The 14255-nt window shown below is 30.2% G+C and overlaps 1 protein-coding gene across 1 annotated transcript; it reads left to right on the plus strand.

The window, feature by feature from the left end:
* Positions 1-6550: 6550 nt before the first annotated feature.
* On the plus strand, positions 6551-7975 carry LOC107628799 (FCS-Like Zinc finger 2). Its single transcript, XM_088501352.1, has 2 exons — positions 6551-7126; positions 7219-7975. The coding sequence occupies exons 1-2, from the start codon at positions 6798-6800 to the stop codon at positions 7406-7408; spliced, it is 519 nt and encodes a 172-aa protein (XP_088357478.1). The 5' UTR covers positions 6551-6797; the 3' UTR covers positions 7409-7975.
* Positions 7976-14255: the final 6280 nt, after the last annotated feature.

Consider the following 14255-nt stretch of genomic DNA (forward strand, 5'->3'; position numbering starts at 1 on the left):
GGTACAAACTAGCCCTCTCTAAATACGGTATGATCCTATCATGCAAAGGCATATTCTGTTGCCTCCAAACTATAAATACACTTACTTGGCTGCAGCATGTGAAAAAAATAACCACACCAAATGAAATTCCGAAACTCATAAGTTTAAACCATAAATTATAATCGAAAACAAAAATTACAAGTGTCCTGTCTATCCAGTCTTAATTAACATTTCAAATATAGTTTAGTTACCATTATTTTTCAACCTAATTTCACTAAGATAGAGAAACAAAAATGTTGAACTTTTATATTTCAGTTTGAAACATATCTAACTGTATTTTAGAATAAGTAAAAAAATCCAACTTTTAAATTCATAAGTCCTACATTATAAAATTTAAAATAATACGACTTAAATTTAATATTTAAATCTTAAGTTTAAAATAATAAAATACTAAACTTATAATTTTAAAGTTGAAGTCTAAAATTTTAAATACCAAACTACAAAATTTATAATTTTAAAATTTAAGAAAATAAAATACGACCGTTAGGTTCTATTTCAAAAATTGAAGTTTTAAATTTTAAATACTAAACTACAAAATTTATAATTTTAAACGTTAAAATTTAATATTTAAAAGTTAAAATTTTAAATCTTAGTTTTCAAATACGATATTTAAAAAAGGGTAATTTACCAAAATAAATAATTTAGCTTCCAATTTTACTAGAATACACATTTTACAAAATGGATACCAAAATGCATTTTTTCTATAAATTATGTAAACCGCGACAGGGACCCACGGTTTAAAAATGAACGTAAACCGCTACATAGGTCTCGTGGATTACGTTCGAAGCCAAACTGCACATAATCCACCGTAGGGGTGTCGCGGTTTGTGTGTGAATTGCAAACGTCCATAAACCGTTACACCTCTGCTGCGGTTTATGTTGAGATGCAAAATGGCAGGGGTCTCGCGGTTTCTATGTACATATTTTTTTTATTACAGTGGAACATTTTTTCAACCTGGACCTTCAACTTTAGCATAGTTTTCACCAGTTTCAATGCTTTATCCATGTCTGACATCTCATCAGTGGAAAGCTCCTGACGCTTGACGACCAAGGTGTAGTTTTTGCTTTTTTATATAAACAAATAAAATAAAATAATTATTTCTTTAAATATAAAATGAAATTGCACATCATTTCAGTCATGGTGCCTGCGAATTGGAGATTGAAATCATCTTTTTATATTTGCTCACTGACACGTGCGAAATGAGACGCCTACAAAATAGAGTAGCGGCCATTCAAGCGAAATGACTTCCATTAGAATATTAGGATGGATAAGGAATGATCATATTGAATCTTCCTAATTAAACAATAATAAACTTGGATGTTTCAAAAAAAAAAGAGAAGGGGGTTGTTAAGAATAGGTTTAGATTTTATTTTTTATTTTTATTTTTTAAAAATAATTTTTATTAAATGTACGTGTTTAGTTATTTAATTTTTTATTAAGTTAACAATTTATTTTTATATAATATCAAACATCAAATACATTTGTTAGATTTATAGTCAATTTAGTTCTAAAATTTAAGATTGAACAAGTATATTTGTTAAATTTTTTTTATTTAGTATTAAGTACGTACTAACTGGATTAAAAGAGTTATGGTGAATAATAGATTAACTTACTAGTATTATTTTTTAATGGTTGATCTATATAAATACAATTAATTATTTTAAGATTGTAATTTATTTCATATTTGATATTATATAAAAATAAATTGTTCTTAAACTTGAAGTAAGAATAAGGAGCATCATTGAGATTTTCTTAATCAAATGAGAAAGAACTTAGTCAATAAAATGAACCAATAGTTAGATAAGGCATAGCCTGAAAACAAAAAGAAAATAACACTAAATAAATAAACACAACATCACAGGCTCTAAAAAAATTGATTTTTTTGATAAAATTGAAACAAAATAATAAAAAAGATCGGTGAAAAAATCAATAAATATATATATAAGAAAGCGGAATAACCTGAAAATTAGGGAGCATGATGGGAGAATCAAGCAGTGGGACTGACATAGTGATGCATTATGCAGAGCAAGAAAATGGAGATACAGAAGTGAAAAGGGTCGACGTTTGCAATTCAAATACAAGCGGATTATGTGCAGTTTGGCTAACTGCGAGACCACTTATAATGTAAACCGTGGGTCCCCTGTCGCGGGTTTATATAGTTTATAAAAAAAATGCATTTTAGTATTCATTTTGTAAAATGTGTATTTTGCTAAAATTGGAAGCTAAATTATTTATTTTGGTAAATTGCCCTTTAAAAAATAACCCTACCAACCTTAAAATTTGAACCATAAATCTCAATTACAAGAGGATAACCATTCTACTTAAATATTTGCTCAGGGACGGACTCAAGCACAACAATGAGGGGGCACTTGCCCCATGGTGTTTTTAATTTTTGTTTTAAAAAATATAGTTATATGTAATATGCTCCCACTTCAAATTTTAAATGACCCCGCTATAAATAAAATAAATTCAATTAGCTAAATTTTTAACCTAATCAAATTTAATTATTGTACCGTCACTCCTTTATTCTCTTAAACCCTCTTTTTATTTTTATATTTTCAACATTTTTTCTATTTCTTGTCTAGTGGTCATCTTCTCTTCATCAAAAAGTAAATTTTAAATTCTCTAATTTTTTTATATAGCTCTCCATGACTCTATGTATTTTTTAATTTCATTATTTCTTTTTTTTGATATTTTGAATTGCAATTTTTAATTCAAACAATTATAGTTTAGGTATTAATCTAATATTTTATTTTTTTTTTGTGATTTTATATATTTTATTTTATTCTCGATTTATTCATCCTTATTACTTATTTTTTATCTTTTGTTCTATTATATGTACCTATATTGCATATAAAATTTTAAAATGAACTGATTAATTTACTAATTTAAAATATATTTTTTATTTTTAAAAATAATGATAAAAAATATTTTAATTACAATATATAATTAAACAAATGCATAAAATCTTTTATCTAACATTATATCAAAATTAAATTAAAAAATATATAACAAATTTAATTTAAAAAAAATAAAAAAATTATAAATTATGTTTTTATTATTTTATATAAACATACCTTTCATATAAAGATTTAATTTTTTTAGTATTTATATATAATTCTAATTTCAAATTATAAATACTAATGTATCATTAGGTGCTAATATACCCATTAATTCAGTCTTTTATTATTAAATGGGTAAAAAAAATTAATTATGATAATAAGTTATTTATAATTAAATTAAAATATTTTAATTTTAAGCTTTAGAATTAAAAAAATTATTTTTTTATAAATTATATATCATGAATAGTATTTTAAGAATAAAAGTATTCACTAACTCTTTTTAATTTTTATATCTCCATATAATTAATAATATTTAATAAAACTTATTTAATATATATATATTTGCCCCCACTCTTAAAATTTTCTGGGTCCGTCACTGCATTTGCTCTTACCTTTAAATTTTAAGTCTTAACTTTAAAATCCTAAACTACAAATCTTAAATTCTGTATTCTAATTACTGAGTCCTAATACTACATTTTATGTTATATAAAATTCAATTCAATAGCTAAAAGAAAACAAACTTACCTCTTCGTTGATGCTGCCGGCAACGTGCGCAACGCCATTGAGTCGGTACAGGCTGCGTTCGTCTGCCATGATCCCGCACCCAACTAATTCCAATTGCCCAAATTATCTTTAAGCCTTAAAAACTTTCTCTCTCAATCCACAAATTTCTCTCTTTCTCTCTCTCTAAAACGTTAATTTCTCTTTCTACAATTTTTCAAATGATGCAAAATGAATAATCCGCGACTCCCTCCAGCATATTTATACTCAAGTATAAAGCGCTACACTCCTCTCGCAGTTTATGCATTGTTGGGCTTTGTGAAGAAACTACTGGAAGAGTGCCGCAGTTTCTTCTTTTTTGTGTTTTAACGTAAACCGCTATACCCCTCTAACATTTTACGTTTATTGCTAATCCGTAGATCTTTTGTCGCGGTTTCTACAATAATGTGAAAGTTGCATTTGCGTATGCAATTTTCAAAAATTGTAATGCAGTAAAATTGAACGTCAAATGATTTATTTTAGTCATTTGGCCAATAAATTATGTATTAAACTAAATATATTATAAATAAAATTTTAATTTTTATAAAATAATAAATTATAATATATTATACTTTTCGTATTGAATTAAATTAATTTAAAAAAAATATCCAAATTCTAATTCAATAACATATAACTTATTAAAAATTTTGTTTAAATTAATTTAAAGTTGAACATCTCTATAGCTAGAGAAGTGAAAATTACCAACTCCCATTCGTCTAATTTCACTTTTATATTTAATTATTTATTAGTTTTAGTTTAATTTAGCAAGAATATCCTTCGTTTGATTCGATTGAAAGTATAATTAAGGAAAATTAAGATTCAAATTTTATGTAACTCTACAGGTACAAAAATATATTTTATAACATATATATAATTATTATACTCCAGATAAAAAATTATGTTTGACTCAATAATTTGGATTAAGATTCTCTAAACTGAAAAAAATTTATAAAATGATAAAATAAAAAATTAATCATTTTTAAACTAAGATAATAGAACACACATTTTATAAAAATGATAAAATTAATAATAATTAACTAATTTATTATGTTACTAATTTTTTTATGTTAGAGAATTTAAATTTCAATAATTTGTATATCTTAAAATTTATACAAATATTTGAATAAACTTTTACACTATCATTAAATAATATTTAAACTGAAAAAAATATCAAATCTTGATACATTAAAATATTTTTAGAAAAATATTCTTTTAGAAACAACAATTTCAAACATTACTTAAATGTACTACATAGATTAATTTACTAAAATATAGATATAGATATAGTTTTATTGAAAAATTAAGCATATATTAAGTTTCTTCCTATTATATAAAATTAAAAAGTTTTTTTATTTAAATAAAATAATAGAAGATCAAATTTACGTGAATCCACTAAATGAAATTTTAAAACGTGAATTTCCTAAATTATATAATATATAAATCGTTAAAGGGTGATGTGAGTTAGATAATGCATGAAACATGTTACCCTAGAACGATTTATACATGTAATTTATTGGACAAATGCACATAAATCGTCCCAACCCAATGTATTTTTCAAGTTGTATGTAAATCGTCTCATCTTAGCATAAGTTACGTTGTGGGCTTTAGGCGAAAAAAGTCAAAAGCATAACCCATGTTAAAATGGGACGATTTACATACAACTTAAAAAACACATTGGCCTGGACAATTTATGTGCATTTGTCGAATAAATTACATGTATAAATCGTTTTAGGGTAACATATTTTATGTATTATCTAACTCACATTATCCTGAGACGATTTATATATTATATAGTTTAGGAGATTTACATTTTAAAATTTCATTTAGAGGATTCACGTAAATTTGATCTTCTATTATTTTATTTAAATAAAAAAACCAAATTAAAAACTATTAAAACAAAATTCTAAACTAAAATATTTTATATTTTAAACTAAGTCCAAGACAATATATACTATTGAATGAATTTAGAGGGTTGGGCCCATGAAATTGCTGGGAGAAAGGTACGGTAAAAAGTGGTAAAAGTAGGACCCTGGCGGTGTGACCGTTACGTATACGCGCATTGAACGAGTTTGGGCCCGCACTTTTTTCTTACCCTTCCAGGTCATTCTAGACAAGTAAATGGAGAGACTCATTTCATCTGTGTTTGTTTTGTTTTGGTCCATATTGGGACCTACCACCTCCCACTCCCATCACCCAAATATCTTTCCACTTCCAAATTAATTTTATTAAAATTTTATTTTTATCTTTATATTCTTGTTTTTGTTTTTCAATTAATAATAAAAATAATATATTAATATAGTATTATGTGAATAAATATACGTAAAAAACAGTTTATTATTGATTATATATCAAAATTAATTTTTTTAATGAATTAATTATTTTTAATATTTATGTTTAAATTATTATTTAAAAATTTGTTTGAATATCACTAAAATAACATTCTTTTGTACTTAAATTAAATCAAAACTATGTAAAAAGGAAAATTATACTTTTAACTGTTTAATGTATTCAAAGAAGTAAAAGAAAACGTTTTTTTCCCTAATAATAAATTGTTCGCTAGTGTCTTTAATAATCCAAAATTTGTATAAGGTCAATTTTAATTTCAATTAAAATCTTTTAAAGTAAAAAAATTAATAAAATGACAAAATAAAAATTTAATTATTTTTAAATTAAGAGAATAGAATATATATTTTATAAAAATAATAAAATTAATTTTTTACGATATTATTTTTTTAACTTTTTTATTGTAAGGAATCAATTCTTTTAATTTAGTTTGATTAGTAATGCCACTCCCGTAATTCGAAGCAACAAGAATGGGCATTTTGGTGGGCTGTGTCTCCAATCATTCAGTTCCAGGAAAGCAAAATAGGAATTTACCAAATTTGAACGGTGTTGATATGTATGATTGAGAGCAGTTTTGGCCAATGGATTCACTCTCACGGATTCTTGTAACCTGCCGCTGTTTGTTCATTGCACATCACACACAAACCGTTCTACACAGCCACATTCAATAACACACTCTTTATATAAACCCGTCACCCCCTTCCCCCACGCCTCACTCTCCTCACTTTACTCTCTCTCTCTCTCTCTCTCTTCTAACCAAATACAAATCAAGAACGACCTTCACCAGTCTCTCTTAAAACTAAAACTAATCTTATGTATACCTCAACTGCAAGACCTTGTTACTTAGAACAAGATCACGGTTTGGCTTCTATAAAGGATATGGAAAGTGGTGGTGGTCGTTGTTGCAGAAACGGTGTCGTTTCTAGGTCTATGACCGTGGGATACGCCACCTCTTACAGCAGGAGCAGTATTAGAAACCTTTCTTCTTCGTCGTCGTCGTCTTCTTCTTCTTCGTCCGTTTCGTCTCCCAGATCTGCAAGATTCTACGACGCCAGATTCGAAGATCACCAACCTCACTTTCTTCAAGCTTGTTTTCTTTGCAAGAAGCCCCTGGCTGATAACAGAGACATCTTCATGTATAGGTATAATTCAAATCTAATTAAAAAACAAAATCTTGATTTCTTGTTGTATTTTTTATTCGATGTGATTTTGATCTGATTGGTGGTTTTTGCAGAGGGGACACACCTTTTTGTAGCGAGGAGTGTAGGGAAGAGCAAATAGAGATAGATGAAGCGAAAGAGAAGAAAAGGAACATTTCTTCTTCCATGAAAGCTTTGAGGAACAAGGAGCAAACAAAATCTGGCTACCCAAACAAGGCACGAGGCTACTCCTTTCATACCACAGGGGCAGTTGCTGCCGCTTAATAATAATAAAAGCTAGTTCCATGGATCTTGGATGGAATAATAGGCTTCTTTTTTCTGATGCAGTACTGCTATAGTGCTATTCCCTTCGGAAAAGCAAAAAAAGAAACAAGAGAGGAAAAAACATTGAAAAAGAGATTGAAAATTAACCCAAAAAAAAAAACAAGAATAACAAACGGGAGGTGCACGTTTTAAGTTATTTTTTGTGTTCTTTGTTTTGCCGAACAAAAAGGGGTCAAGATTTAACAATAGAGAAGGGGATGGAACATTATGGAAGAAGGGTACAGAGAATTTTGTGAATGTAGATGTAAATTGTATTATTATACGTTTTGAAGAGTGCCTGTGTTTGCTTCTCGCGTGGGAGATCCTCTTCTATAGAAATGACTCATTTTCGGGGTTTTTTTTTCTTTTTTCTAAATTTGTATTTTGATCAAGGTTTCGGGGTTTCTTTTTTCTCTTTTCCTAAGATCCTTTTGCCTTGTTGAAGTTATGGTCGTGGTTTGTGCCCATAATAGTTTCGGTTTGTTTTGAATGAGAAAGAAGAACTAAATACAACTGTAAAATTCCTGGTTCTGGCTCTGGCTCTTTTACTATTTGTCCCCCCTATTTATTTAACTTTGCAGTTGCATCTTCGAACTTGGTACCAATTCATTTTCTTTTTTTTTTTTTGAATATTTGTGTTAAAGGTGAAATTTGATAGCCGTGAATGATGAACGTCTTCTTGTGTGCCGTGGCTGCATACTTGTACGATGAAATTCATCTGGGACAGGAATCTTTACGATAATTAAGAGGAAAAACTAGACTAGTTCATGTTAGATATTTAGTTTAATTATTCTGTTCTTCCTATTTTCTATATTGAATTATTAATTAGCTTTTTAAAATTTAAAAGTTGATAATTAAATCTTTATATTAATTAAATAAATTTATAACTAGATTTTCACTAATTGTTATTTTTAAAATAATCTAATAATTTTAAAATCTTTTATATTTAGTCTTCTACGTCTTAATTAAAAAAATTAAAGAAAGTGAATATTCTAAAAATATTTTGAGAAGATTAATTAGTATTTTTTATTTAATACAAAAATTTAGTTACAAGTATTTTAAACTATAAAATTCTAAATAAAAATTTAGGAAATTATAAAGAGTAACCAAATAATTAAGCCTAGGTATTTTAATATGGGTTGTAATAATAAGAACTTAATGGTTTTAAAAAATTTAATTTGTAGCCAGCTAACTCCTTCGATTTATCATGTCCACTGTTGTTAAATTACTGCTAGTATTTCATTAGATCCCAACACGTATTAACAGGCCTAGATCATAAGCACTTTAATTAGTGCCCAAAGTTTTAAAAGAAAAAATACTTCGAGTATTTTGAAGGAGAAAACAAAATAATGTCTCTTACATATTCAGCTTGAGGAAAACAAGTTGTTCACTTTATCCTTTTTGTTCATCAAAATAAAATGATAAAATCCTTCATGACATGATGCAAAAAATGTTGCAATTGTGATTTTCACTCTCTTACTTTTACTTTGAAAATTTTTACTTTAAAACAATGTGTGTTTATAACAAGACAATTTTTTTTTTAATATTGGACCGAGGTTGGAGTTTTTCACTGTAATGGCTCAATAAATATGTAATCTACATTTATGAAAAATAAAAAATTTTGGATTGAAATCGCTGCTTCCATACAACAGTCCCAATAAGGGGCGAACTGGTAATTTCGCAAAAAAAAAAAAAAACTGCATTGTTGAAATTGGAGGGAGTTGAGAGGCTATTTTGTAAAAGCACAAAGAAGGCTGTGGAGGTGCATTGTTTGGCGCTTGGGGCGTATTGCCAGGTGGCCTCACACACGTCGAGCATGCATGTGTGTTGGATGGGGGGTTCAGTGATGTTGTATTCTCCCTTGCTATCTCTTTCATGACTCATTAACAGAACAAAGATATGTCTCCGGTTTTCACATCTACTCTTACTTTCACCTTTTTCACCATGATTTAGTTTAATTCCCCAAAGAAGAAAATTTGCTCCTCATTATGAAAGACAAAAGTTGAAGGAGAAGAAATGGTAGTATGTATCTCACTAAACTTAAAGAACATATTATTAAATTTTTAAATCTTTCAACATATGTAAGTTAATTTTTTTAATATTAGTTACGATTAGTTTGTGTTAATTAGTGTTGGTTACCGTTGTTTAAAAATTTGGGATAAGTATGATTTTGGTTCCAACGTAGAGACTGGAAATTTATTTTGTCCCCGACTTTTTTTTCGCTCTAAAATAGTCCCCAAAGTTTCAGTTTTTTTAAAATCGTCATTCGGACGAAAATACCCTTCTCCCTTCACCCCAAAATTAACCAAAATCAACCACCACCAAAACAGAACCACCACCATCGTCGTCGTCGTCGTCGTCATCATCAAACTCAGAAGCTGAATAACAGAAGCGCAGAAGCTCAAGAACAGAAGCGCATAAGCAGAACAGAAGCAGAACAACAATGGAATCAACCAATGAAATAACAACAACAATAACCAGAAGCAAAGAACAACAATGAAATCAAATGAACAACAACAATAAAAACAGCTACAAGCAGAAGAACAAAAAAAAAAAAAAAAAGAACCCATAACACATCATTATCATCAAAACTCAACCCAGAACTTAGAAAAACACCCAGAACTTAGAACTCAGCAAAAACAATTGATAATGGAATCAGAAGAACAACCAAAAAAGAACAGAAACTAGAAAAATTGATAATAAAAAACAGAAGCAGCAGAACCATAAGAAACCAGAAGAAGAAGAAGAAGAAGAAGAAGAAGAAGAAGAAGAAGAAGAAGAAGAAGAAGAAGGTGGTGGTGGTGTGGTGCGGTGGTACGGCGGGGTGCGGTGCGGTGGTGCGGCAGAGCGGCGGGGCGGCGGCAGCGAAGAGCGGCGGCGTCCGTGAAGACCGGTGGCGGCGGCGAGGACCCTCCCCCTTCCCCCTCTTCTTCCCGAAACCCCCCCTTCCCCCTCTTCTCCCTTCGTGTTCCCTTCCCCCTTTCCCCGAGGAGCAGAGCGGCGGCGGCAGCGAAGAGCAGCGGCAGTAATGAAGACCGGTGGCGGCGGCGAGGAGAGAAGAAGAAGAAGAAGAAGAAGAAGAAGGAGGAGGAGGAGGTGGTGGTGGTGCGGTGGTGCGGCGGTCCCCTTCCCTCCTCCTTGCCCCCCTTTTTCTCGCCCTCCTTTCTTTCTCTCCCCACCCCCTTCTCTGTATCTATCCATTTCTTTCTTTTTTTTATTTATTTTATAATTTATTTAATGAGAGGTAGTTTGGTAATAAAAAAATAAAATTGGTAAAAAAGACGATTTTAAAACCAACTGAAATTTTGGAGACCATTTTAGAACGAAAAAAAGACCGGGGACAAAATAAATTTTCAACATCTACGTTGGGACCAAAATCATACTTATCCCTAAAAATTTAGTTTAGTTAAATTGATTATTATTGCTGCAATAATTTTTTTTAATACGTTTATATATCTAAAAAATTATGTGATTAATTATAATATTACAGTATGTGAAATAATTCTTTTAATGTATATAGAGTTAATAATAAAATTGAGACGATTAGTTAATATTTTGGATTATGTGCTATAATTTTTTTAAAAGAGAAATATCCTATTTGCTTGTAATAAAAATTCATATATGAGAATATGAAGAGAACATTATGTAAGAATCTTTTTGGACATTTACTTGAGTGAGTAAAAAGTAAAAGAGTGATAACTTTTAGAGTTTGGGACTATTTATTCATTTTAACATATTTATGATTAGTGAAAAATTTATGTCATTAATTATAATATTGCAGTATGTGAAATAATTTTTTTAATGTATGTAAAGTTAATAATAAAATTGACATGATTAGTTAAGATTTTAGATTATGAGCTATAATTTAAGAAAAAAATTCTATTTGCTTGTAATAAAAATTTATATATGAGAAGAACATTATGTGGGAATTTTTTTGGACATGTATTCGTTGAGTTCTTATTTGTAGTAAAGTTTGGGATCCGGCATACATGAGGATCAATTTCGGGAGCCCTTCATTTGTGTGAAACTTCATCAAAGTTTGGAGCTATTAATTTTGAACTTTGGAGCTTATTGGAAGTCCAAGCGTTGGTGAAAGTTCACGGATGAGTTCAAGTATAAGCTACCATGACAAGGAGCTCACAAAAATGTCCAACTTACAGACAATAAATAAAAGTGTTAGGTGGGAGACACCCTACCATAGTAAATTCTTCCCATTTTTTCTTTGGTTTATATTGGTAATAAGTTGAATTTTCATTTTTAGTTAGGTTTATTTAGTTTAAGTTGTGATTTAGATTGTTTAATAATACCATTGCCTTGGTAGCATGTTAGTTTCTCAATAAGCTTTTGAAAACAGGCGTAGAAATAAAGTTTGAGATCTCGGCATACATGAGGATCAATTTTGGGAGCCCTTCGTTTGTGTGGAACTTCATCAAAGCTTAGAGCTATTAATTTTGAACTTTGGAGCTTATTGGAAGTCCAAGCGTTGATGGGAGTTCAAGAATGAGTTCAAGTATAAGCCATCATGACAAGGAGCTCACTAAAATGTCCAACTTACGGACAATAAATAAAAGTGCTAGGTGGGAGACACCCTACCATGGTAAATTCATCCCATTTTCCCTTTTGTTTATATTGGTAATAAGTTGAATTTTCATTTTTAGTTAGGTTTATTTAGTTTAAGTTGTGATTTAGCTTGTTTAATAATATTTGTCATTGCTTTGGTAGCATGTTAGTTTCTCAATAAGCTTTTGAAAAAAAAACGGCACCCCACGTGTGTGCGTGAGCGACGCGTACGCGTTGTTGGGTTGCTGCTGCTGCTACATGGTACAAAAATCAGAAAGTTGTGATGAAACCGTGCGAGTAATGTGCAAGGAGCACGAGAAGTCTCCACGCGTACGCGTGACTGACGCGTATGCGTCACCTTCTCATTTCTGCTTCTCACGCGTACGCGTGACTGACGCGAACGCGTCGCCTCCTCATTCTGCTATCCACGCGTGCGCGTGGACGACGCACCCGCGTCGCTTCTCTTCTTCCATTTCTTTTTTTTTTCTTCTCTCCTTCTTCTTTCTTTCTACCTTTCTTCTTCTTCATTCCTTTCACTTCTCATCTTGATTCTCTTTCATTCTCTTTTGTTTATTTCAATTGCATACTTTCATTCATTACATTTTAACTTTGTTGCTTGTTCTTATTTTCTTTTCTAAATTTGTTGTTTTAACATTGGTGTTGACTTTTCCCATTCAACTGTTGAGAAATTCTTGGATAATTTTGGTGCTCCTGACTTGTTTGATATTGTTGGGTGATGAATTTTTTTATTAAGTCAATGCTTAATCTTTTACGACACTTGCATTCTTTGTGCATTGATATGAACTCGCATGTCTTTCATGACCCAATCTTTCCTATTTGAACTTGATGCTCCAAATGTTCTTCATGCCATTTACTTATACTTTGACTTTACTCTTGCTTCAAGTGTTAGTTGATATGCCCTTTGCTTACATTGTTTTCTCACTTACATGTTGTAGCTATCGTGTAGTTGAGATTTCCACTCTTAGTTGGCATTAACCCCACCTGTATTCTATTTACTTTATTTTTGGCTTAATCTTCCATCTTTTCTCCCCCTTCAGGATGGCCACCGAGAAGGAAAAGGAAAAGCTTCTAAATGGGGCGACAAACAAGTTTTTTCACACTATCTTTTGAAGAAGCTCATTAGTTGTAGCAACCTACCCTAATCCACCTTGCTCATCTTTGCATGCACCGAGGACGGTGCAATCTTTAAGTGTAGGGAGGTCGAGACCGACTTTCGTGGGTAACTACTTCCTTTTTTCGACACCAAATCTTAATTTTCTTTGTTAGTTAGTATAAATTACCTTTTGTAGTTAGTCATTTGCATGATAGATTGCATTATAGTTAGAGTTTGTGCATATTTTACCACTACTTGATTGAAGTGATGATTTCCTTTCTAAGAAAATATTTTAGGGCATTTCACTTATTTGAATTAAAATTTTTTTAGCTTGTTTGAAGAAATTTATTTTGGAACATAGTTTTCGAGCTAGAACACACAAGCCTAGTGAGATTTTGAGCCTATTGATTGGTTGTATCTTATCAACCAATATTTTGTTTTGGTGTGAGTTGTTCTCTCTAAGATTGTAATCTTTATCTTGCTTGATTCTATATTTTCATTGTTTGATGTATGAATGCATTTATGTGATTGAGGCCTTTGTTTCACTAAAGCTCACATACACATATGGCCTTACCCTTTCATCGTCCTTTGCAAACTAATGTTGAGCCTATTTTACCCTATTTGTTTTTTTATTTTAGCACATCACTAACACTAAGCAGAAAACAATGAATATCCTTAGTTTGAATCCTTGGTTAGCTTAGACTAGTGAGAGTGTGCACAATCTAAGTGTGGGAAAATTGGATATGGGAACATCTGGTTTGGAAATTGGGTATTGTATATTTTTGTGAAAATGTAAAAAATATAGTTGAGCACATATTCTTGCATTCAATACCTTAATCATATGCATTGATTTCTCGTATATGTATATTAACCACCACACATATAAAAAGAATAAAAAGAAAAAAAAAGAAAGAAAGAAAAAGAAAATAATAAAAAGGGGACAAAATGCCCCAAAGTAAATAGTGGTAGCAATGCATATGTATTGTACTCAAATTTGGGATGCATGAATATGTAGAAAAGATAGTCAATGGGTAGTTAGATTTTGTATCTTGATTAAATGGATTGTCTTAGGATAGGTAGGAAGTTTAAGTCAATCAAGGATTCGGATTTTAGTCCACATAACTAAATACATTC

The sequence above is a fragment of the Arachis ipaensis genome, chromosome B1, assembly GCF_059453495.1.
Source record: "Arachis ipaensis isolate K30076 ecotype BB chromosome B1, ASM5945349v1, whole genome shotgun sequence".
NCBI classification, from domain to species: Eukaryota; Viridiplantae; Streptophyta; class Magnoliopsida; order Fabales; family Fabaceae; genus Arachis; species Arachis ipaensis.